The 16,248-nt window shown below is 43.2% G+C and overlaps 2 protein-coding genes across 3 annotated transcripts in view; both read right to left on the bottom strand.

Moving 5' to 3' along the window:
• Nucleotides 1-10,600, bottom strand: part of UBE4B (ubiquitination factor E4B) — a 32,627-nt gene extending 22,027 nt beyond the window's left edge. For both annotated transcript variants that reach the window (XM_054291828.1, XM_054291829.1), the window contains exons 1-6: nt 10,456-10,600; nt 4,863-5,049; nt 2,003-2,138; nt 1,410-1,497; nt 1,054-1,198; nt 262-490 (exon numbers count right to left, since the gene is read on the bottom strand). In XM_054291828.1, coding sequence (XP_054147803.1) covers nt 262-490; nt 1,054-1,198; nt 1,410-1,497; nt 2,003-2,138; nt 4,863-5,049; nt 10,456-10,479 — 809 coding nt within the window. In that variant the 5' untranslated portion in view covers nt 10,480-10,600. The remainder of the gene's footprint in view (nt 1-261; nt 491-1,053; nt 1,199-1,409; nt 1,498-2,002; nt 2,139-4,862; nt 5,050-10,455) is intronic.
• Nucleotides 10,601-13,454: 2,854 nt separating this feature from the next.
• Nucleotides 13,455-15,268, bottom strand: RBP7 (retinol binding protein 7). Its single transcript, XM_054291837.1, has 4 exons — nt 14,885-15,268; nt 14,185-14,363; nt 13,827-13,928; nt 13,455-13,515 (listed from the first exon to the last, which is right to left on the bottom strand). The coding sequence occupies exons 1-4, from the start codon at nt 14,955-14,957 to the stop codon at nt 13,465-13,467; spliced, it is 405 nt and encodes a 134-aa protein (XP_054147812.1). The 5' UTR covers nt 14,958-15,268; the 3' UTR covers nt 13,455-13,464.
• Nucleotides 15,269-16,248: the final 980 nt, after the last annotated feature.

Below are 16,248 nucleotides of genomic sequence, written 5' to 3' on the forward strand. Positions count from 1 at the left end.
AATCATGGCCTTCGTGATGCAAGTTAGGGACACTTCTCAGCAGAAAACAGTTACAGGGCTTGAGTCTATCAAATACATTCCTAGCCATGGCAGTGTAATCAAAAAGGGTGAAATGGAGGGACACTCACATGAAAAAGACCGAAAAGCTTTAAAAATCCATTCTATTTATTGTTCTTGGGACACTTCTATGCCCTTTTCTCTCTTCTAGTCTACCAATCAGTATTCAAGTGAAATCAGCATTCAGTTACAATCAGAAGTCACCTGGACAACGAGCTGGAACCAAAGGAGCCCACATTACAGAACATGGGGCTGCTTCCAGGGTTGGAGCCCATATTTAACATCAGGCTTCTGTCAGGAGAGCGGGCAGCTGCAGCAATGGGCTGGGAGGTGGCTGTCAGGCTGGCAAAGGGGTTCTCATCCCTTGCCTGGGTGGACATCATCAGCACTTCCATCAAAATCTGCCCAATCAAGTCCTTAAAATCTGAAAACACTGTTAAGAAGAAAAGAATCAGTATCCTCACCTCAGTCTTCATCTACCCAAGAGTCAGGTGTAAATATTAGCAGAGAAAAAAAGGACAGAAACAGACTTCTGTGAATTGAGCACTGTTTTTGGCAAAAACAACGCACAGACACATCTGTAATTATCACTGTCTATATTAACCTAAGTTCTGGAATTACAGCTACACAAAAAGTACAGCCTTTATGGAAAACACAGAAGATCACAGATGACCTAACGCTCCTATAGTCATTTATTAAACTTGTCTTGTGTGTTCCACTCATATTTTCCCACCCTGCTGTTGAGCTGGGCAAGTTGCGTCAAAGAAAGGAAAACAAAACATGCACATACCCCACACACACAAAATAACAATTGTTTTGGTGTATCTTACAGCTAACATAGAATATATAGTCTATTATATAAAATAATCAGGAAATTTTGGCTTATCAAATTAAATGTTAGATGTCTACTATGATGCAAGAACAATACTTTAATTCACTAAAACATTTCTGAAAAAATAAACTGAAGCAGCCAGTGCCTCCTGCTCAGGAACTCACCTTCCTTTGGGTTCTGCTTGAACTGGGCAGAGAGTGAATTCAGGAAAATAACATCTCTGTCTCTGTCCTTCCAAGAGACTCTGAAGATCTTACAGACCAGCTGTAGAGCTTGTTCCTCCGACACTTCTGACCCTGACAGAGGTTCCTGGGGGGAACAAAACAATCAACACCTGATTTGCACGTGTTAATCAATGTACAATTAGGTACAGATCTTCCTTAAGAGGCTTCAGCTTAACTCATAAGGTTTGATCTCCCTTCCCTGCTGCCCCCAGCCCTGAGTGGAGGAGTGTCCCCATGCAGGCCAGGCTTTACCAAGTGACCTTACTGCTGACAGGGCAGAAAATGCCAAGGCTCACCTTGTCCGTCAGACTCCGCTTCTCTCTGCGATCGTTCTCATCAACCTCCATGTTCTCAATTCCTGAATCCACATCTACCTGGGACATACTGCACGTGGAAATAAGGAAAAAAGCCCATTAAATTGCAGAAAGCTGCAGACAGTCCTCTGTAAGATGCTGACTGAAAAAATGTCCCCTTAAGTAGATGCAGCAGAGAAAGCACTGCACAAACAGCAATTAAAATCATTGGCTGATAAATGTTTCTCATATTACAGTAGAGCTCTAAATTTCTTCAGCAGGCAATACAAACTACACAGCTATCACATCCCACAACCTTCTTCTTTTAAATAGAGTAGCTGAATTATCCCCACCAGACATGCTTATCTGTTAATGTCTAAGATAATGTTTTGTCTTTTATCACTTTAGGTCAGGAATCCCCATTAAAACCAGGCTAGAAAAAGCATTACAGTGGTCTAACTAGTGTTTGATTTTTATGCATTAACCCTACTGCATTAACACAGCTGGGAGGGGGGCAGGGCAGAGCCTTGTCCTGTAAGAGCTTTGAACACCAGCATTGTGCCATTTCTGCCACCTTTACAAGCAGCATTTTTTACCTTTTCTCACAGGAGACACTATCAATGTCCATGCTCTGAGACCGAGAAAGGGACTGAGATTGGGTTTCAAGGCTGTTGGATGGAGAACTGCTGAGGGAACTCACTCCTTCGCTGCTCTGGCTTCGGTGGGCTACTCCTAAAGAAAAGGCACCACCAAGATTACTGCTACAGCAGTGAGAAGGCACTGCACTATTCGGATGGAAAAGGAGAGGAAATATTGTTTTTCAATCCAGCTCTTAACCATTCTTAGCACTGCATCACCAAATAAAAGTTAATAACCACATTTGACTGCAGACAATCACATTTTCTACCTTCCCTTGAAGCAGCAATGTAGGAATGCTTACCTGCATTAAACAAAGAACAAAGATAAACTTGCATCCACGAGGTGCTCAGAGATCCACTCCTATAAAAACTGATCTATTACAAGGTTGCTGTGTCTACTGCCTTCAGACATTGTCAGAGCCCCTCTAAAGACTGTCCTATCAGAACAGGACTTAACACTGGGCCATTACAATGGAGTTACATCATCACTTATAAAGGGGCAACAAATATTCCTTGAGTTCTTCATCTCTCCTCCTCCCAAACAAAATCTAGCTAAGTCAGTGGACAAAAGAGACCAGAGCAAACAGGGCCCACCAGGGCAAAGGACTGCATTGTTCTGCATTCCCTTGGGGTCTTACCCTTATAGCCAGGAAAATGTACTTTAACAGTGATGCTGCAGCACTCATTAACAGCCCTCCTCAACCTGCCATCTCTTCATACAGATCTTCCAGAATTTACTTGCATCTCTACTTTGCTACATCAGGTATCCAATAAAATACCTGACACCTGAAGTTCCAGTTGTCACTGATAACACTGGGTTTAGGTTTTCTAAGGTATTTTCAAAATACATACAAAATAATGATACTTTCCATGAAATTGATTCCTATGTCTGATCTCACCATGACAGGCAACTCCTTAGAACAATGGATGCTTACAAGGACACTATTCTGCTGGAGCTGCTCTCTGTGTGTCCAAATGAATTAAAATCCTCTGCAGTCACTTCAGTCTGCTGCTGAAAGGAACTGCTGCAAACCACACAGCATTAGCTGAGTCTTCATTTATGCCACAAAAACACACAAGATAAACTGTTATGAATATTTTTTTCCTGATCCATTCCTCAATTTAACCAAAGCTCTTACCCTGATGTGAAAAAGTAACACATTATTAAACAGCTGCACGAATGGCACTGCAGGAAGTAAACACTAGAAACTCCTGCTTTGGGTCATCAGGGTCAGGCACTGTCCTGGGGAATTCTCAAAACAGAAATCTCCATGGTCCTCACTGTCTGAGCACTTCAAACCTCAATAAACCTCAATAATGCTGCCAATACCTGAGCATTTCTACCTCCAGGAACACATTTCCACACCTCCTGCTCTGCTGCCAGTATTGTTTATCCAGTTGTGCCCTAGGATGGATCAGGGCCTCTTCTGTTTGGAAATTAAACATTTACTTTTCATGAGTTAGTTTTCATTTGTATCAAACCCACAATCCCCCTCATCACACAGCTGCCACAGACAGCAGAGGAACAAATGCTCCTTTCAGCAAGAGTCAGACCTCAGATGGATTAAAACAGTCATGAACCCACAGGCTGAGGGAACACAGAGAGTGAACTCTGCACCGTTGTTAAGAAAAAGAAGTCACCTCCACCTCTGGGTTGCTGCCTTTAGTCATGAGAACAATACAGAGTGTTAAATTCCATCTGCAATGAGTTTATCTCAGGAAATGCTTTTGATAGCTTTTCTCTGTCCTGCTTTGGATGTAAGGAAACAAAACAAGCAGGAAGGAGTCACTTCTAGGTATTTCTGAACAGCACTGTAATTAAACTACAAGATTGACGCTTGTAAAATACTCTAATTGCCACAAGGAAAACCAGAAAATTCAAGAAGCAAATAGGTAAATGTTAATGAATTCTGCAAGCTCAAAGACCATTGGAAAAATGTTATTTTTATTAAACTGTTAGAAATCATATTGGAAACCTTGTTAGAGCCATCTTGAATTTGTTTTGGGATGGTTTTGAGAACCTCTAAGCTTAGTAACACAACATGCAAAACAATTTCAGTTTTCAGATAAAGATCACAATACTGGAAAACACGTCCTGTTTCCCAAGTCCGATAATTTGAAATCAAAATTAATTTCTGTCAGGTCAACTGTGGTATAAATACATTAATTTTGTCTTCTCCTCTCTATAGAGTAACCCTCCCAACTTCCCCTGCTTGCTGCATTTGTATGATTTTAACAGATCAGTTATTTGTTGCGTCTTCTGAAATAAATACAATTTGGTAAATATCCTGCTTGTATTCCCTCCAGTAAATAGTGAAACTGGCAAAGTAATACAAAGCAGAAAGCAAATACTTTATTCTTACACTGACAATGTCCAGTCACGGCTTGCTATTTTTAATTCTGCTGATTGCTTGCAACTAAAGATCAAAAATTAACTTGAGACCAATTGCTAGAATGTACCCAGAAACCAATCAATAGAGACTGTGTTGCAAAACTTGAAAGGGATTTTCCTGTCTCCTTGACACATCTTTTCCATAATATTGTGTAATAATTAACTGTTTTTAAGCTTTGGTAACCCATATCGCAAATGTCGTGAGTTTACGCACACCTGGAAAACAAGTGTAAATGGAATAAATGGAAAACCATTATTACCTGGAAAATTCAAACAAAAGGTACCTTCTTTCACCATTTTGCACCATTTGTTTCTGAAAATGACTTTCAGTAAGAGCAGGAGCGGCAGCAGCGCAGGCTGCACAGCGAGGAGCCGAGCAAGGAACGCGCACGGACGCACCACGAGCCCCAGGAGCTGCCGGCCTACCTGATGCCCCGATGGGAGAGGTAGCTGGGGTCATGCTGTGCACACTGAGGCCCAGGCTGTGCGAGGGCCCCGGCGCTGGGGCTGCTCCCGGCGGCCCTGGCGGGGTCTCTCTCTGCGGGGACGTCAGCGGGGTGGAGGGCTGGGACGAGGAGCCTCCCGCCAGCCGCGCCAGGCGCCGCCGCCGGATCTGCGGGCAGAGGAGAGAGTGAAAGGAGCCCAGTGAACCCCTCTGGCAGGGAGAGGAGAGAGTGAACCCCTCTGGCAGGGAGAGGAAGGAGCCCAGTGAACCCCTCTGGCAGGGAGAGGAGCCCAGTGAAAGGAGCCCAGTGAATCCCCCTGTCAGGAGAGGAGTGAGTGAACCCCCTGCCAGGGAGAAGAGCCCAGTGAACCCCTCTGTCAGTGAGAGGAGCCCAGTGAGCCCCCCTGTCACAGAAAGGAGCCCAGTGAGCCCCCCTGTCACAGAAAGGAGCCCAGTGAGCCCCCCTGTCAGAAGAGGAGCCCAGTGAGCCGCCCTGCCAGGAGGGGAGCCCAGTGAACCCCTCTGTCTCCTGCAAAGGCAAACACAACACTGCAGCCTTACCTGAAGCCTGCTCAGCAGAGCTGGGCTGGCTGCCCTTCCTCTGTTCTGTGTCACAGCACACAGTACCCTCCGTGCTCAAATGTAAAGTATGTGTTTGCTGCCTTGGAGAACCATGTGCACTGGGAATGCTGTGTTTGTCCCTTGAGGGGTTGTGCAAGACCAGTTTAACGTTTACTGCTCAGCAGTTTCAAAACGTGCAATACTCATCCCCATTTACTTTGGCATTTGACAAGCCACGTTATGTGATAAAAGGGACAACGTGAACGTGACCTTTGCTTTAACTTCACACCACATGACACCAACACACCCGTGCTAAAGAACATCCAGCTGAAAGTTAGTCAAGACCACCACTGTCCAAATAATCCAAAACAGAACTGCAACACCAAAACTGCATCCTGTGTGATGGACAGAAGCATCTTGACAAGTAAAGAGAGAGTAAAAAACATCCTCTTATCACCTAGAGACAATCCATCACAAAGAATTTTAAAACCAGTTTTTGCATGTTCCTTTTAAGATAGAAGCATCTGCCTTTTAAGAGAAGCATCTGCCTTCAAAATCCAACTACAGAAAACTGTTACAAATCTACTTATTAAAACTGGTATGTGATCACATAGCACTAATATTATACATGAGAAAGAGACAAAATAAAACTTATGAAACCAGATTTATAATGCTTTAAGCTTCACACAAACAAAAAGCAGAAAATAAATTATTTATTATCACAGGCTGCCTTACAGGATCTGTGCCCAAATCTTACATCTTTGGCTTGAAATAGGCCCAAAGTAAAATTATATTTGAGGATGTCAGCTCCCTGGAAAAATCAGCAATTCCTGTTATTCTCTTTGTATTATGACACCCAGGCATTGCACACAACTTAAAAGTTTTCATTTCTGCTCATAGTCCTAAAGAACTGCCAGGCAACTGAAAGAGTGAACAAAAGATTTGTGTCAAGTCAATGTCTACACGACATTGCTGTATCATTTAATGGCCTGTGAAACCTACTCCAACAGGAAGAAGAACAGATCAAATTAAATCAGACTTCAAAAACTGTGGGAAAACAGTGTCTGGAACTACATCTCCCTCCACGACAGGTGTCACCACATGAACATGGAAGGCAGTTACATTTTTTTTAAGACTCAAAAAAATATCTATGAATAGAATCACTAATCCTTCCTCCTTGTCAAGCAAAATAGGGGAGCTTAATGCTGAAATAAATTGTTCAGCTTTGCCTTTAGGCAAAAGAAATACATATTAGGGTCTCCCCCTTCTTCACTTGTACCTCATATTTCAATTTTTCAGTTTTTCATCCAAGTGCTTATCTGAAAAAACTCCAAAACTACCTCAGCCCTCAAAGGTATAACTGAGAAAATGCCATCTACATGTCCCCATATCTGAATCCAAATTAAGTGTTTACAGCTCACAAATACAACAAATACACACACAAGCACTCCATATATGGACCAGTGTCTGAAGGAGAAAGATTATTTCTTTTTCTTGCTTTTTATATCATTAATGTGATATGGAGCTCTTCCACAACTGTTCCCATTAATGCTTGCTAGCTAGTTTGAAATCAGATGTAAGGAAGGAGATATGTGAGGAGAAGAAGGCAGAGATGATAACCAATACAATAATTAATTAATTCACAAATATAGCCTAATAAAACTAATACAATATTTTCCCCTGCCCCTTTAAGGAGGATGGGCAAATTACAATCACCTTCCTTACTGCTGAACAAAGTAATGTTAAAATATAAACAAACTGTGAATATTTTTACCACTGACAACTACAGCTTTCACAACTGAGGGTACATGTAGCACATGTTGAAGGACCAGATCTGGTTCTTGGATACCTCAAGCTGTCATATTCCTCCAGGTTTATATTAAATGACTACAGGAACCTGAAATTTGATCTGAAGACTAGGAAGTTTTAAGTAAGAGATAAAAGAGGAGAAATACTATGCTAAAAAGGCCAAGTACAGGCCAAGTTTGAAAAGATGGCATTAAATTGGTGGGCACATTCTATCCAGTTAATTCCCTGTATCCTCAGGCTGAACAGCAGGGAGAGAAGGGAAGATGGGCACAGCTGGGGACTCAGGAGACACAGTTTGTTTGCACAACACAAGGGACAATCCAGACCCCAACCTGCACACAAATCCCTCCTCAGAAGTGTGGGAGTTCCCTCCAATAACCTGTTCCCATTCCAGACTGAATGATTCCCCAAATTACCACCCAGCAGCACAAAGCTGGGGTCTCAAATAATGTTTTAGGGAAGTTTAAGGCATTTGAATGATCCCCAACCCTTCATTTCAGTCCTGAGCCAGTGACATATGACAAAGCTGTTATGTGTCATTCTGTTACCTAACAGTGACAAGGTTTTCACTCCTATTACATGGGCATTGCTTGCTCCACAGCCCATCTTCCCTGCACAGCACAGCTCCAGAACACACAGTTTAAAAGCTTAATTAAAAAAAAAAAACTGATTGGCGGAATGGGACAAGCACATTGCTTTTTAACTATCACAGTATAGTACAGTTTTTGCTGGACACATCTGAACTAGATCTATAAACAACAGTTTTCAGAAATACATTTCTGATATAAATGGACTTCTTGAAAGCTAGCATGTTAGCTGCATGCACCACAACAAAAAATGTAAAAAGAGCACCCTGCTAAAGATGGTTAACTGATAATTTAATTTGGCACCAGGTAATAAAGATACAACAGGAAGACTAGTCCCTCAGGCTCACACACTCCCAGTTAAAAAAAATTATGCATCCATATCTGCTAGAGTGGCAACTGCTTAGTGAGACTGTAAATAAATCTCCTATTCAAACATAAAGTAGAAGAGTCCCAAATCTGTACAATAAAGGGTAATTTGAATTGATAGCTTTATTTTTCTTGTATTCATTAGAGCATGTTAAATTGGTTTAAGAAATGCTTCATTTTTCTGGTCATAACGGTCATGTTCTCAGAAAATGCTACTCAAAATTCATGTACATGTTGGGAGGTGACAAACTCACATCATTCTTTCCCACTTTATGCCACATTTAGCTGAATTCTGCTTTTTTCCTGTGAAGTCCCTGTTCTCATCTTGTGCTATCTACTGTGCTAAAACTCACATACTAAGAAGGAAATTTCTTTCTCCCCTCTCCTAAAAATTTTACTATGGTCTGTAATGAATTACAACTTTTAGTGCATTAAAGTGAACATTGAGAAACTGTCAGTGAGAGACACTGCTAATAGGAGGGAAAAATATCTTCTTGAAACTAAAATATAGGTATGATCAATTGTGTATCTCCTCTTTTTAAGCTGCAACACATTAGTGTTATATTTAATTATGGTCTGATAACAGAAGATAACCTTATCTGTCAGAGCCTTGCAATTAAACCTCCGTTAGGTATTTTTTCACCTTCAGTCATTGCCTGAAAAAAAGGCTGAATCTGAAGAAGTCACATAAAGTAAATTTCAGGTTATTTTTCAATATAATCTCATCCAGGCCCACTGTGCCAAGTAACAGCAAAGTGGAGATGTGGAGGAAAATTAAAATCAACTTGGCTCTGACTTTTCAGTGAGAGATCCATTAATAACAAGAAGTGACTCTGTTAAAATGATACAAGATTGTCACAAGCAATCACCTAAAAACCATTTGGTTTGGTCCCTGCTGAACTGGACAAGAAGGACGTGGAAAGTCACTGGAGACAAACGTTTGGCCAAAAAAGGTGGATGAGTCCTCAGTGGAGAACTGCTTTCCTGCAGCCTCAGATCCATGATGCAGTGGTTTTGATGAGGTCAGTAATGTGCTGAGGCAGTGACACAAATAAGCCTACATAGGTTAAATAATTCTGAAATTAATCATAAAACACCTCAGGATCAGGGCAGTTTAACAAGGAGAAGAGCTGCAGGTAAACACAGCACTCATGAAATCCACCTGTAACACTGGAGATCCTTTTTGCCAGCAGACTGACACTGCCAGTGTCCCATCCCACTCCTCCCAACATGGAACTGCTCTCCTTCTCTCAGTGCTTCCACAGAGCACGAGGACCTCCACCAAGTAAACAGCACAAAGTGTTTTCTCCTAGGTCATGATGCAACACAGCAGGATTGCTAAATCGTGACAGACACCACCATCAAAAACATCCCAACTTCTTGGAATATAAATCTGAGTGGCAACAGCAGCCACCCTGCCCTACAATCCCACTATAAGATAAGGACAGAATAAAAATAACTTCTTTTGATCCTCCCCGGATTAGAAGTACAGCAGTGAGCCTGTATTGCAGCAGGTCCAGTACAATACATTTTGATTTCAGGATTACACAGGATCACTGGGAAACTCCCTGGATCCTGCTGTAGTAACCCAAATAATTAATTTGAAAACCCTCTAATATATGGGCAAAACTTAAGACCTTAATTATATATTAAAAAACAAGGGAAGCAGCATCCTTTAAAAGAAAGAAACAAGGAATAGTTCACCTTATTCTATGTGAATAGAACATATACATTACAGATGTTTGCCAATTACAGCATAACACCAGAATTCTTCAGTGAAAGAGCTTAAATAAATAAAGAAAATCAAAGGAAACAGTGGAAAACTGACATATAAGCCCACGAACACACCCATCTTGCTTCTCAGCAATGAGTCCAAGGAAGCAAAATTTCAAGTGTTTTAGTGTGTTAAAAGGCTGGGTGTTTCGAATCACACACAAAGAACACATAAACGCCTAGTACTGACAGAGAGGGCACACGCTGCAGACAAAGGCTACCTAGCAGACGGAAGCAGAGAATAAACAATTAACCAGGAGAGCAGCAACCCAAGCCCGCGGCCGAGCCGGGGGTCGCGGGTCAGGGCCAGCCGGGGACAGGAGGGGACAAAAATCCACGGAGCACAGCCAGGGGGCGAGGGCAGAGCTCGGGGGGATGGCTCCGTGCCCACCCTCGGGCCCGAGCCGGGCCCGGCACAGCCCCGCGCCCCCTCCCCGCGGGCCCGCCCGCCCCTCAGGCCCCGGCCCCGCGCACCCACCTCGTCCGCGCTCAGCTCCTCCATCGCCTTCCTCTTAATGGTGCCCGGAGGAGGGGCGCGTTCCTCCGCCCCGCCGCGGGGCCGCTCCGAGGCAGCGCTCTCCTGCCGCCGCTGCCCCCCGGGCCGCCTCACAAGGGCATCTCCGGGGCGACCGCGCCGCGCCTCGCCCGCCGGCAGCACCGCCGCCCCCGGCCCGCTCCCCGCCGCCCACCCGCGCCTAAGCTGCCGCCGCGGCCGAGGGGAAGCCGCCCTCCCGGTGCCCCCGCGCCCCTCAGAGCTCCCGGCACCGACCCCCGCCCGCCCGCGGCCGCTGCCCCGCGCAGAGATTATTCATCAAAACAACAGGGCGGCGGCGGCCATCTTGGGGATCACGTGACCCCCGCGGGGGCGGGGCACGCCGGGGCCGCGCGCGCGCCGCGCCGGCCAATGACAGCGGCCCGAGGGGCGGGAGAGGCGGGGCCGGGGCGGGGCCTGGGAAAGGCGGGCCCGGGGCTTGTGAGGGGCCCGGGGAGGCGGGAACGGGAACACGGCCCGGAACACGGCCCGGAACACGGCCCGGAACGAGGCAGCTGCCCCTCAGGAACGCCCCGACCCCAGAGAGGGTCAAGCTGCTGAAGCCCTCCCTCTCCAATGGGCCCGTAAATATTAACCTCTTCTCAGTGACGGGTGATTGAGAATTCGTACATCTAATTATTGCTAGCTGAGTAACACAGCAAGGGAAAAACAAGATGCCAAGACCCCACTGAGTGCTTGGTCCTGGCCTTTTATAAGTGCAGTTTGGACATGAGGTTTTTATTTCCGTATTACAAACTTTTCTGCACCTAATTCCCTCATTATACCACAAAATACTATATTTCTGGAAGATATTAATCTTTTCCCTCACACTCGAAATGTAACTCAGCCACAGATAAAACACGCAGGTTGCATGTAAGTACATAGGAGGTTCATCCCTAGCTCATCTTGTTGGAGTCATAATACATGTAGATGAAAGAGAAAAGGATATTTTAAAGTTGTTCTTTTAGCAAAGGATAAATGAATTGAGGGTTGCAGCTGCAGTTTCTAGCTCAGGATGAACAGTCACTAATAATATGACCAGAATAGCAAGCCTCGCAGTATGATTTGAGTCAGCAAGGGAAAGGATCCCGAAAAGCTGGGTGTTCTCAAGATGGAACTAAACTGATCCATACGAGCTATTAGGAGATATTTTCATACACGCTGCAAATAATTATATAGCAGTAGAATTGATCCATTTTTTAAATGCAGAGATGAGGCAGTTAGGCTACATGGTCTTATGTTTTCATATACATCTTTAATGTACTTTATTGATCTAAATTATTTTGAACAAAATATTTTGATGACTTAACCAGGGTGCTCAGAAAGGAAACCAATACTTGGATCATAATATATACTGCCAGTCTTTTTATAGAATAGATGTACATTGTTACCTTTGATTTTTACATTACACTTCATTTTGTGTTTATCTCCTTAGGATTTTTTTTTTAAGATAATTGAAGTGGTCTGAAACACCTTTGAATAAAACGCTTCAAGTGCTTCTCTGGGGAGTTCTGATCTCGTCCTTCAAGGTCATTACTGCCTTTCTGTATTGCGTCTCCCAGCGGTTTTGCTGGAGAGCGCAGCTTGGAAGCAGCTGGAGGATATGTGCGTGTTTAACCCCTGGACCTGGCGCCGAACCCTGCCCGTGCCGTGAGGAGCAGCGCGCTGCACAGGCGCCATCCGGCGGCGCAGAAAGCTCTGCCCGCTGCTGTGCTGCAATTTGTTAGCAGCTGCTGCCCCGGATTGTGATTCCTACTAACAGCAATTCTGTTTTCAAGCAAATAAAACCACTCAGTCCCAGAAGGAAGAACGCTGTCAGAATCCACAGCATAAACACCAGGCATTTTACTGCTGGGCCCCACATTTCCCTAACTGTATTAGTCCTTTTCTTTTTATTTTGGAAACCAGCTTAAATTTATACAAGTCTGGTAATTAGGGGAGAGCGTCAATCTAACCAAAAGCCCTCCATGCTTAAAGAGATTTTTGTCTGACTCTGATGGCGTACGAAAGCATTTTGAATGGATAAGAAGTATCAGAAAGGTGGCGCTACTTGTTTCAAAATGTCACGGACTATTTATTTCATATTAAGTAATTCAGTTACTAAGCTTAAGCTACAGTTCTTCAAGAATATGCAACGAAAAATATGCAGCAATTAATTCAATTTGTAGCTACCTAGTTTATCTGACAACTTACATGTTCATGCAAGAAAAACTTTTCTATGCAATACTGCACACGGTGATAAAGAAAAGTATTTAATTAACAGTTGTATGCAAACAAAGCTGAACTAAAGCAGCATTGTTTTCCCTCTGTATATGTGCTTACAGAGTTCAATTATTTTGCAGACTGGAATCTTCGTGGATCACTCAGAGCCATCTTCATGGTTCTGGGATTTGACCACAGCCTTGTTTCTTCTGGTAAGCTCAACTTAATTATTTTTGAGAACAAAGCAGCTCTGACACAATATGGCACCTCACACAACAGTGTGAAAGACACAAGCAGGTAAAGTAGTAGTCCGCACCTTAAAGAGAAGCATTTTGAAAAATAAATCCATACCTTTTGTTGCTGGCTTCATTATTTGTTATCTTCCCTTCTCTGTCAGCATCTCATTCCCCCTGTTTTGTTTGCCTCTTTGAATTCCTCTTAGAATTGGTAGGTTTTCTCCTTTTAATTGACTTTTGATAACCTAGAGACCCAGGCCTCATAATTTATATTTTGGGTTGCTTTTTTTTTTTCCCCTCCAAAAACATATTCAAAAACAAGATACTTAAGATTGGTTTGAGGCATTTATTAGCAAAAATCAGACCTTTAACACTGGCAACAGCAGACTTATTTCCTGAGCCAGAAACTTCAGACCATTCAGGTTAATGGGTACAGGAGCCAGTTCTTGTCCATAGAGCCCTCCCTGGACACGGCTCCTGAGCAGAGCTGGCCCTGCAGGCAGGACCCCACACACACTCAAGCTCTCTTGAAGACCTGCCTGCAGACTTGATTCTCACAACGAAGCTCCTACCAAAAAAACCAAAAACAAACAAACAGAAAACCCAAGAGTATAGATATCTATAGTAATCAAAGGAACAGTTCCCAAATTGAACATAGATCCTTTACCACCACCCTGGCCACGCTAATAGCTTACACTTAACATTCAAATTTAACTACATTGACAGTGAAACAATGAAGCTGTCTCAAAGCAGAATGCTCACAATGTACCATCCATTACACATCCTACAGAGCTAGAAGACATATGCACACCATGATCACATTATAAATCTAATTTTCACCATACAGAGATATAATTAGTAGAAATCTGAAGTCAATACCAGGTGGAGGTCATCCCCTTCAAGCCAGTGAGTCCAGCCCCTGTTCTTCTTCTCACCAGTCTGGACACAGACAAGTTTGTCATTTTCCCAGGTAACGAGGCTCTATAGAACAGGGAACAAAAAGGTGTTTCTGCATGTCTGTCTCAGTTCTGCAAGATACTTACAGAAAATGTGCATTTTCCTGGATAAAAGAGGACCTAGATATTACCCCTGAGTGAAAGTGACACTCCTTGTCTGTAACTCAGGCTCCCACTGCTGTCTTGCACTACAAATATTATTCTTGAAACAATTTCAGTTCAAGTGTCTGGATTGATCATAGCATCTTAATTTTGCCACAGCCTCATATATTCCCTCTTACCTTGCATTTTCTGTTATCCAAGCCTTTATTATCTTCCTCAAACTCTTCTCCAACTTTGAATTCAAGCAAATAATCTCTGAATGAGCTAGTGGTATGGATATAGAATGAATCACCATCTTGTTTGATCACTTTCTGAGGCTTCAGCATTTTTGCTATTTTGCGCGTTGCAAAGTCAATACCTTGGACAGAAGGCAAAAACATCAGAGTTGTATTTATCACCAGCAATTTGGCAGCCAGGAATTAACCTTTATTACTACCAGAAGCATTTCTTACGGTAGTTTGACCTTACTGCTACGCAGCATTTTGTTGTTTTATTGGAACCTTTTGTTTTGTTTAAAGCTGTGTGTTACAAAAAGTAAGATGTCCTCTTGTACTTTTTACTCTTTGAAAACCAGTTTATTCAGATGTTGTACAATTCCTATGCAGTATTTCCAGGACTTTCAGCCAGAAGACTCCTGGAGACAGTTGGCTTCCCCCACAGAGACACCCAAACTTGGTTTCAGACTTTACCCCCACTCACCCATAAGAGGTGAATGCCTGTTCTCATCCTTTGTTGGAGGAAAGGCAATGAAAGAATTAACAAGACTCTCTTTAAGGCATTCTACACCTTAAACAGGGTGACATGAAGGGCAGTCCTTAAAATTCAAGAAGACCCTTAAGGGAGAAGGGAGGAAGGACAGAAGCAGGTATTTTCACCTACCTAAGGCCACCATGTAACCTTCGAAGTTGTCATTGCTGACAAGGTTCCAGGTTCCGCTGAAATCCACAGGCATTGCCACACAGAAGGAGGAAGAAGCAGTCAGAAATACAAATGTAGTTTTCTAGCTAGGCCTTTTATAGGGCAGCCTGTGGGTGGGATTCCATCCCAGGACCTTTCTGCTGGAGAGGAAGGGTGCTGAGCCAGTGGGTGAGAGGGTATTTGTAGAATGGCTTCAGCTGTGCTGCAGGGAAAAGTTCATTGTGTCTGAAATCTTTGTGTTAGCAAATGTTAATAGCCCAAGAGCCACAATGCACGCCAAAAACTGGCTTAAACCATTTTGTCCATCTTGTATACTTTAAAGGGACTGATTTTGTCATTACTAAGATTTCCTGTAAGTTTATTAAATCTGGGCTTTATGATCTGAAATCCAGCTATCTGTTGAAAAGGTGATGTGCCTCTGTAAAGACAGGCTGTACTTGAACAGACACGGACTGACTGTTAAACTGTGGATTGTGTTATACCAACAAATTTTAAAGCGACACCTATGGCACAGAGATAAGAATTATATCATGTTGGTTTATGTCTGGAGTGAGTAGTAAACAGAATTCAAAGAGTAGTCTTGTGTATATAGGAGATGTAGCTCCTGCCTTTGCTTTCTGTTCTTGACACATAAAGGAGAGCTGATCCAGGAGCTGTTCCCACTGATGCTTTATTAGATGCTACACGTTGTGGCAGAACACAGGCAGCAGAGTGCATGACACAGCAGATAAGCTTCAGTGTTGGACTTCACCTTCAGCAAAGAAGTGACAGAAATCCCTGATGACCCAGCAATGTGTTTTAAAAAGTGAATAAAAAATGCTTGACTTTGAAGAGAAAGGACTTAGAGAATCTGAAGTGAGGAAATAAGGGATTTAGAGGTGAGGAAACACACTTATACCTACTACATGTATTTATTTACTGACTTGTGTTGGGCTGAATAAGAAGGACAGTATTTTGCAGAGCAGTTTCCCCAAATTTTAGCTCCATTTTTGGAGCTGGCAGTGTGATCGCTATGACTCACAGAATCACGCGAGAAGGAACTCAGGACGTCAAAGCTTCTTTCCTGTTTGCAGCTGGATATTGTTCTCTAACCTACACTAAAATAGGAATGGCACTGAGAAATGAAAATTACTGTTTCCTCTTGACTCAAATAGTAACATTTCACCCACAATTTGGTGTTCTGAGGTTATGGTAGAAAAGCACTGTTGCAATACTACTGACTCTTGCCAGCAAAGAGAGGTCAGTACTTGGTAAATCCTGTGCCAAAGTCCAGATATAACATTTTAATTTAAATTATGCAGATAGTCTGGGGTGTGGTTCTTCTT

This window comes from Melozone crissalis, unplaced genomic scaffold (assembly GCF_028551555.1).
Source record: "Melozone crissalis strain CALT ecotype California unplaced genomic scaffold, PUWL_Pcris_2 ptg000107l_1, whole genome shotgun sequence".
Taxonomy (NCBI): Eukaryota; Metazoa; Chordata; class Aves; order Passeriformes; family Passerellidae; genus Melozone; species Melozone crissalis.

What these genes read in the sequence shown, in the direction of transcription:
- RBP7 (XM_054291837.1), bottom strand. Translation starts at nt 14,957, where the DNA reads ATGCCTGTGGATTTCAGCGGAACCTGGAACCTTGTCAGCAATGACAAC. An exon ending in AGGTTACATGGTGGCCTTAG is followed by an intron (nt 14,364 to 14,884) that starts GTAGGTGAAAAT and finishes CTTCTGTCCAAG; the next exon opens with GTATTGACTTTGCAACGCGC. An exon ending in AAGGGGATGACCTCCACCTG is followed by an intron (nt 13,516 to 13,826) that starts GTATTGACTTCA and finishes TTTTTTTGGTAG; the next exon opens with GAGCTTCGTTGTGAGAATCA.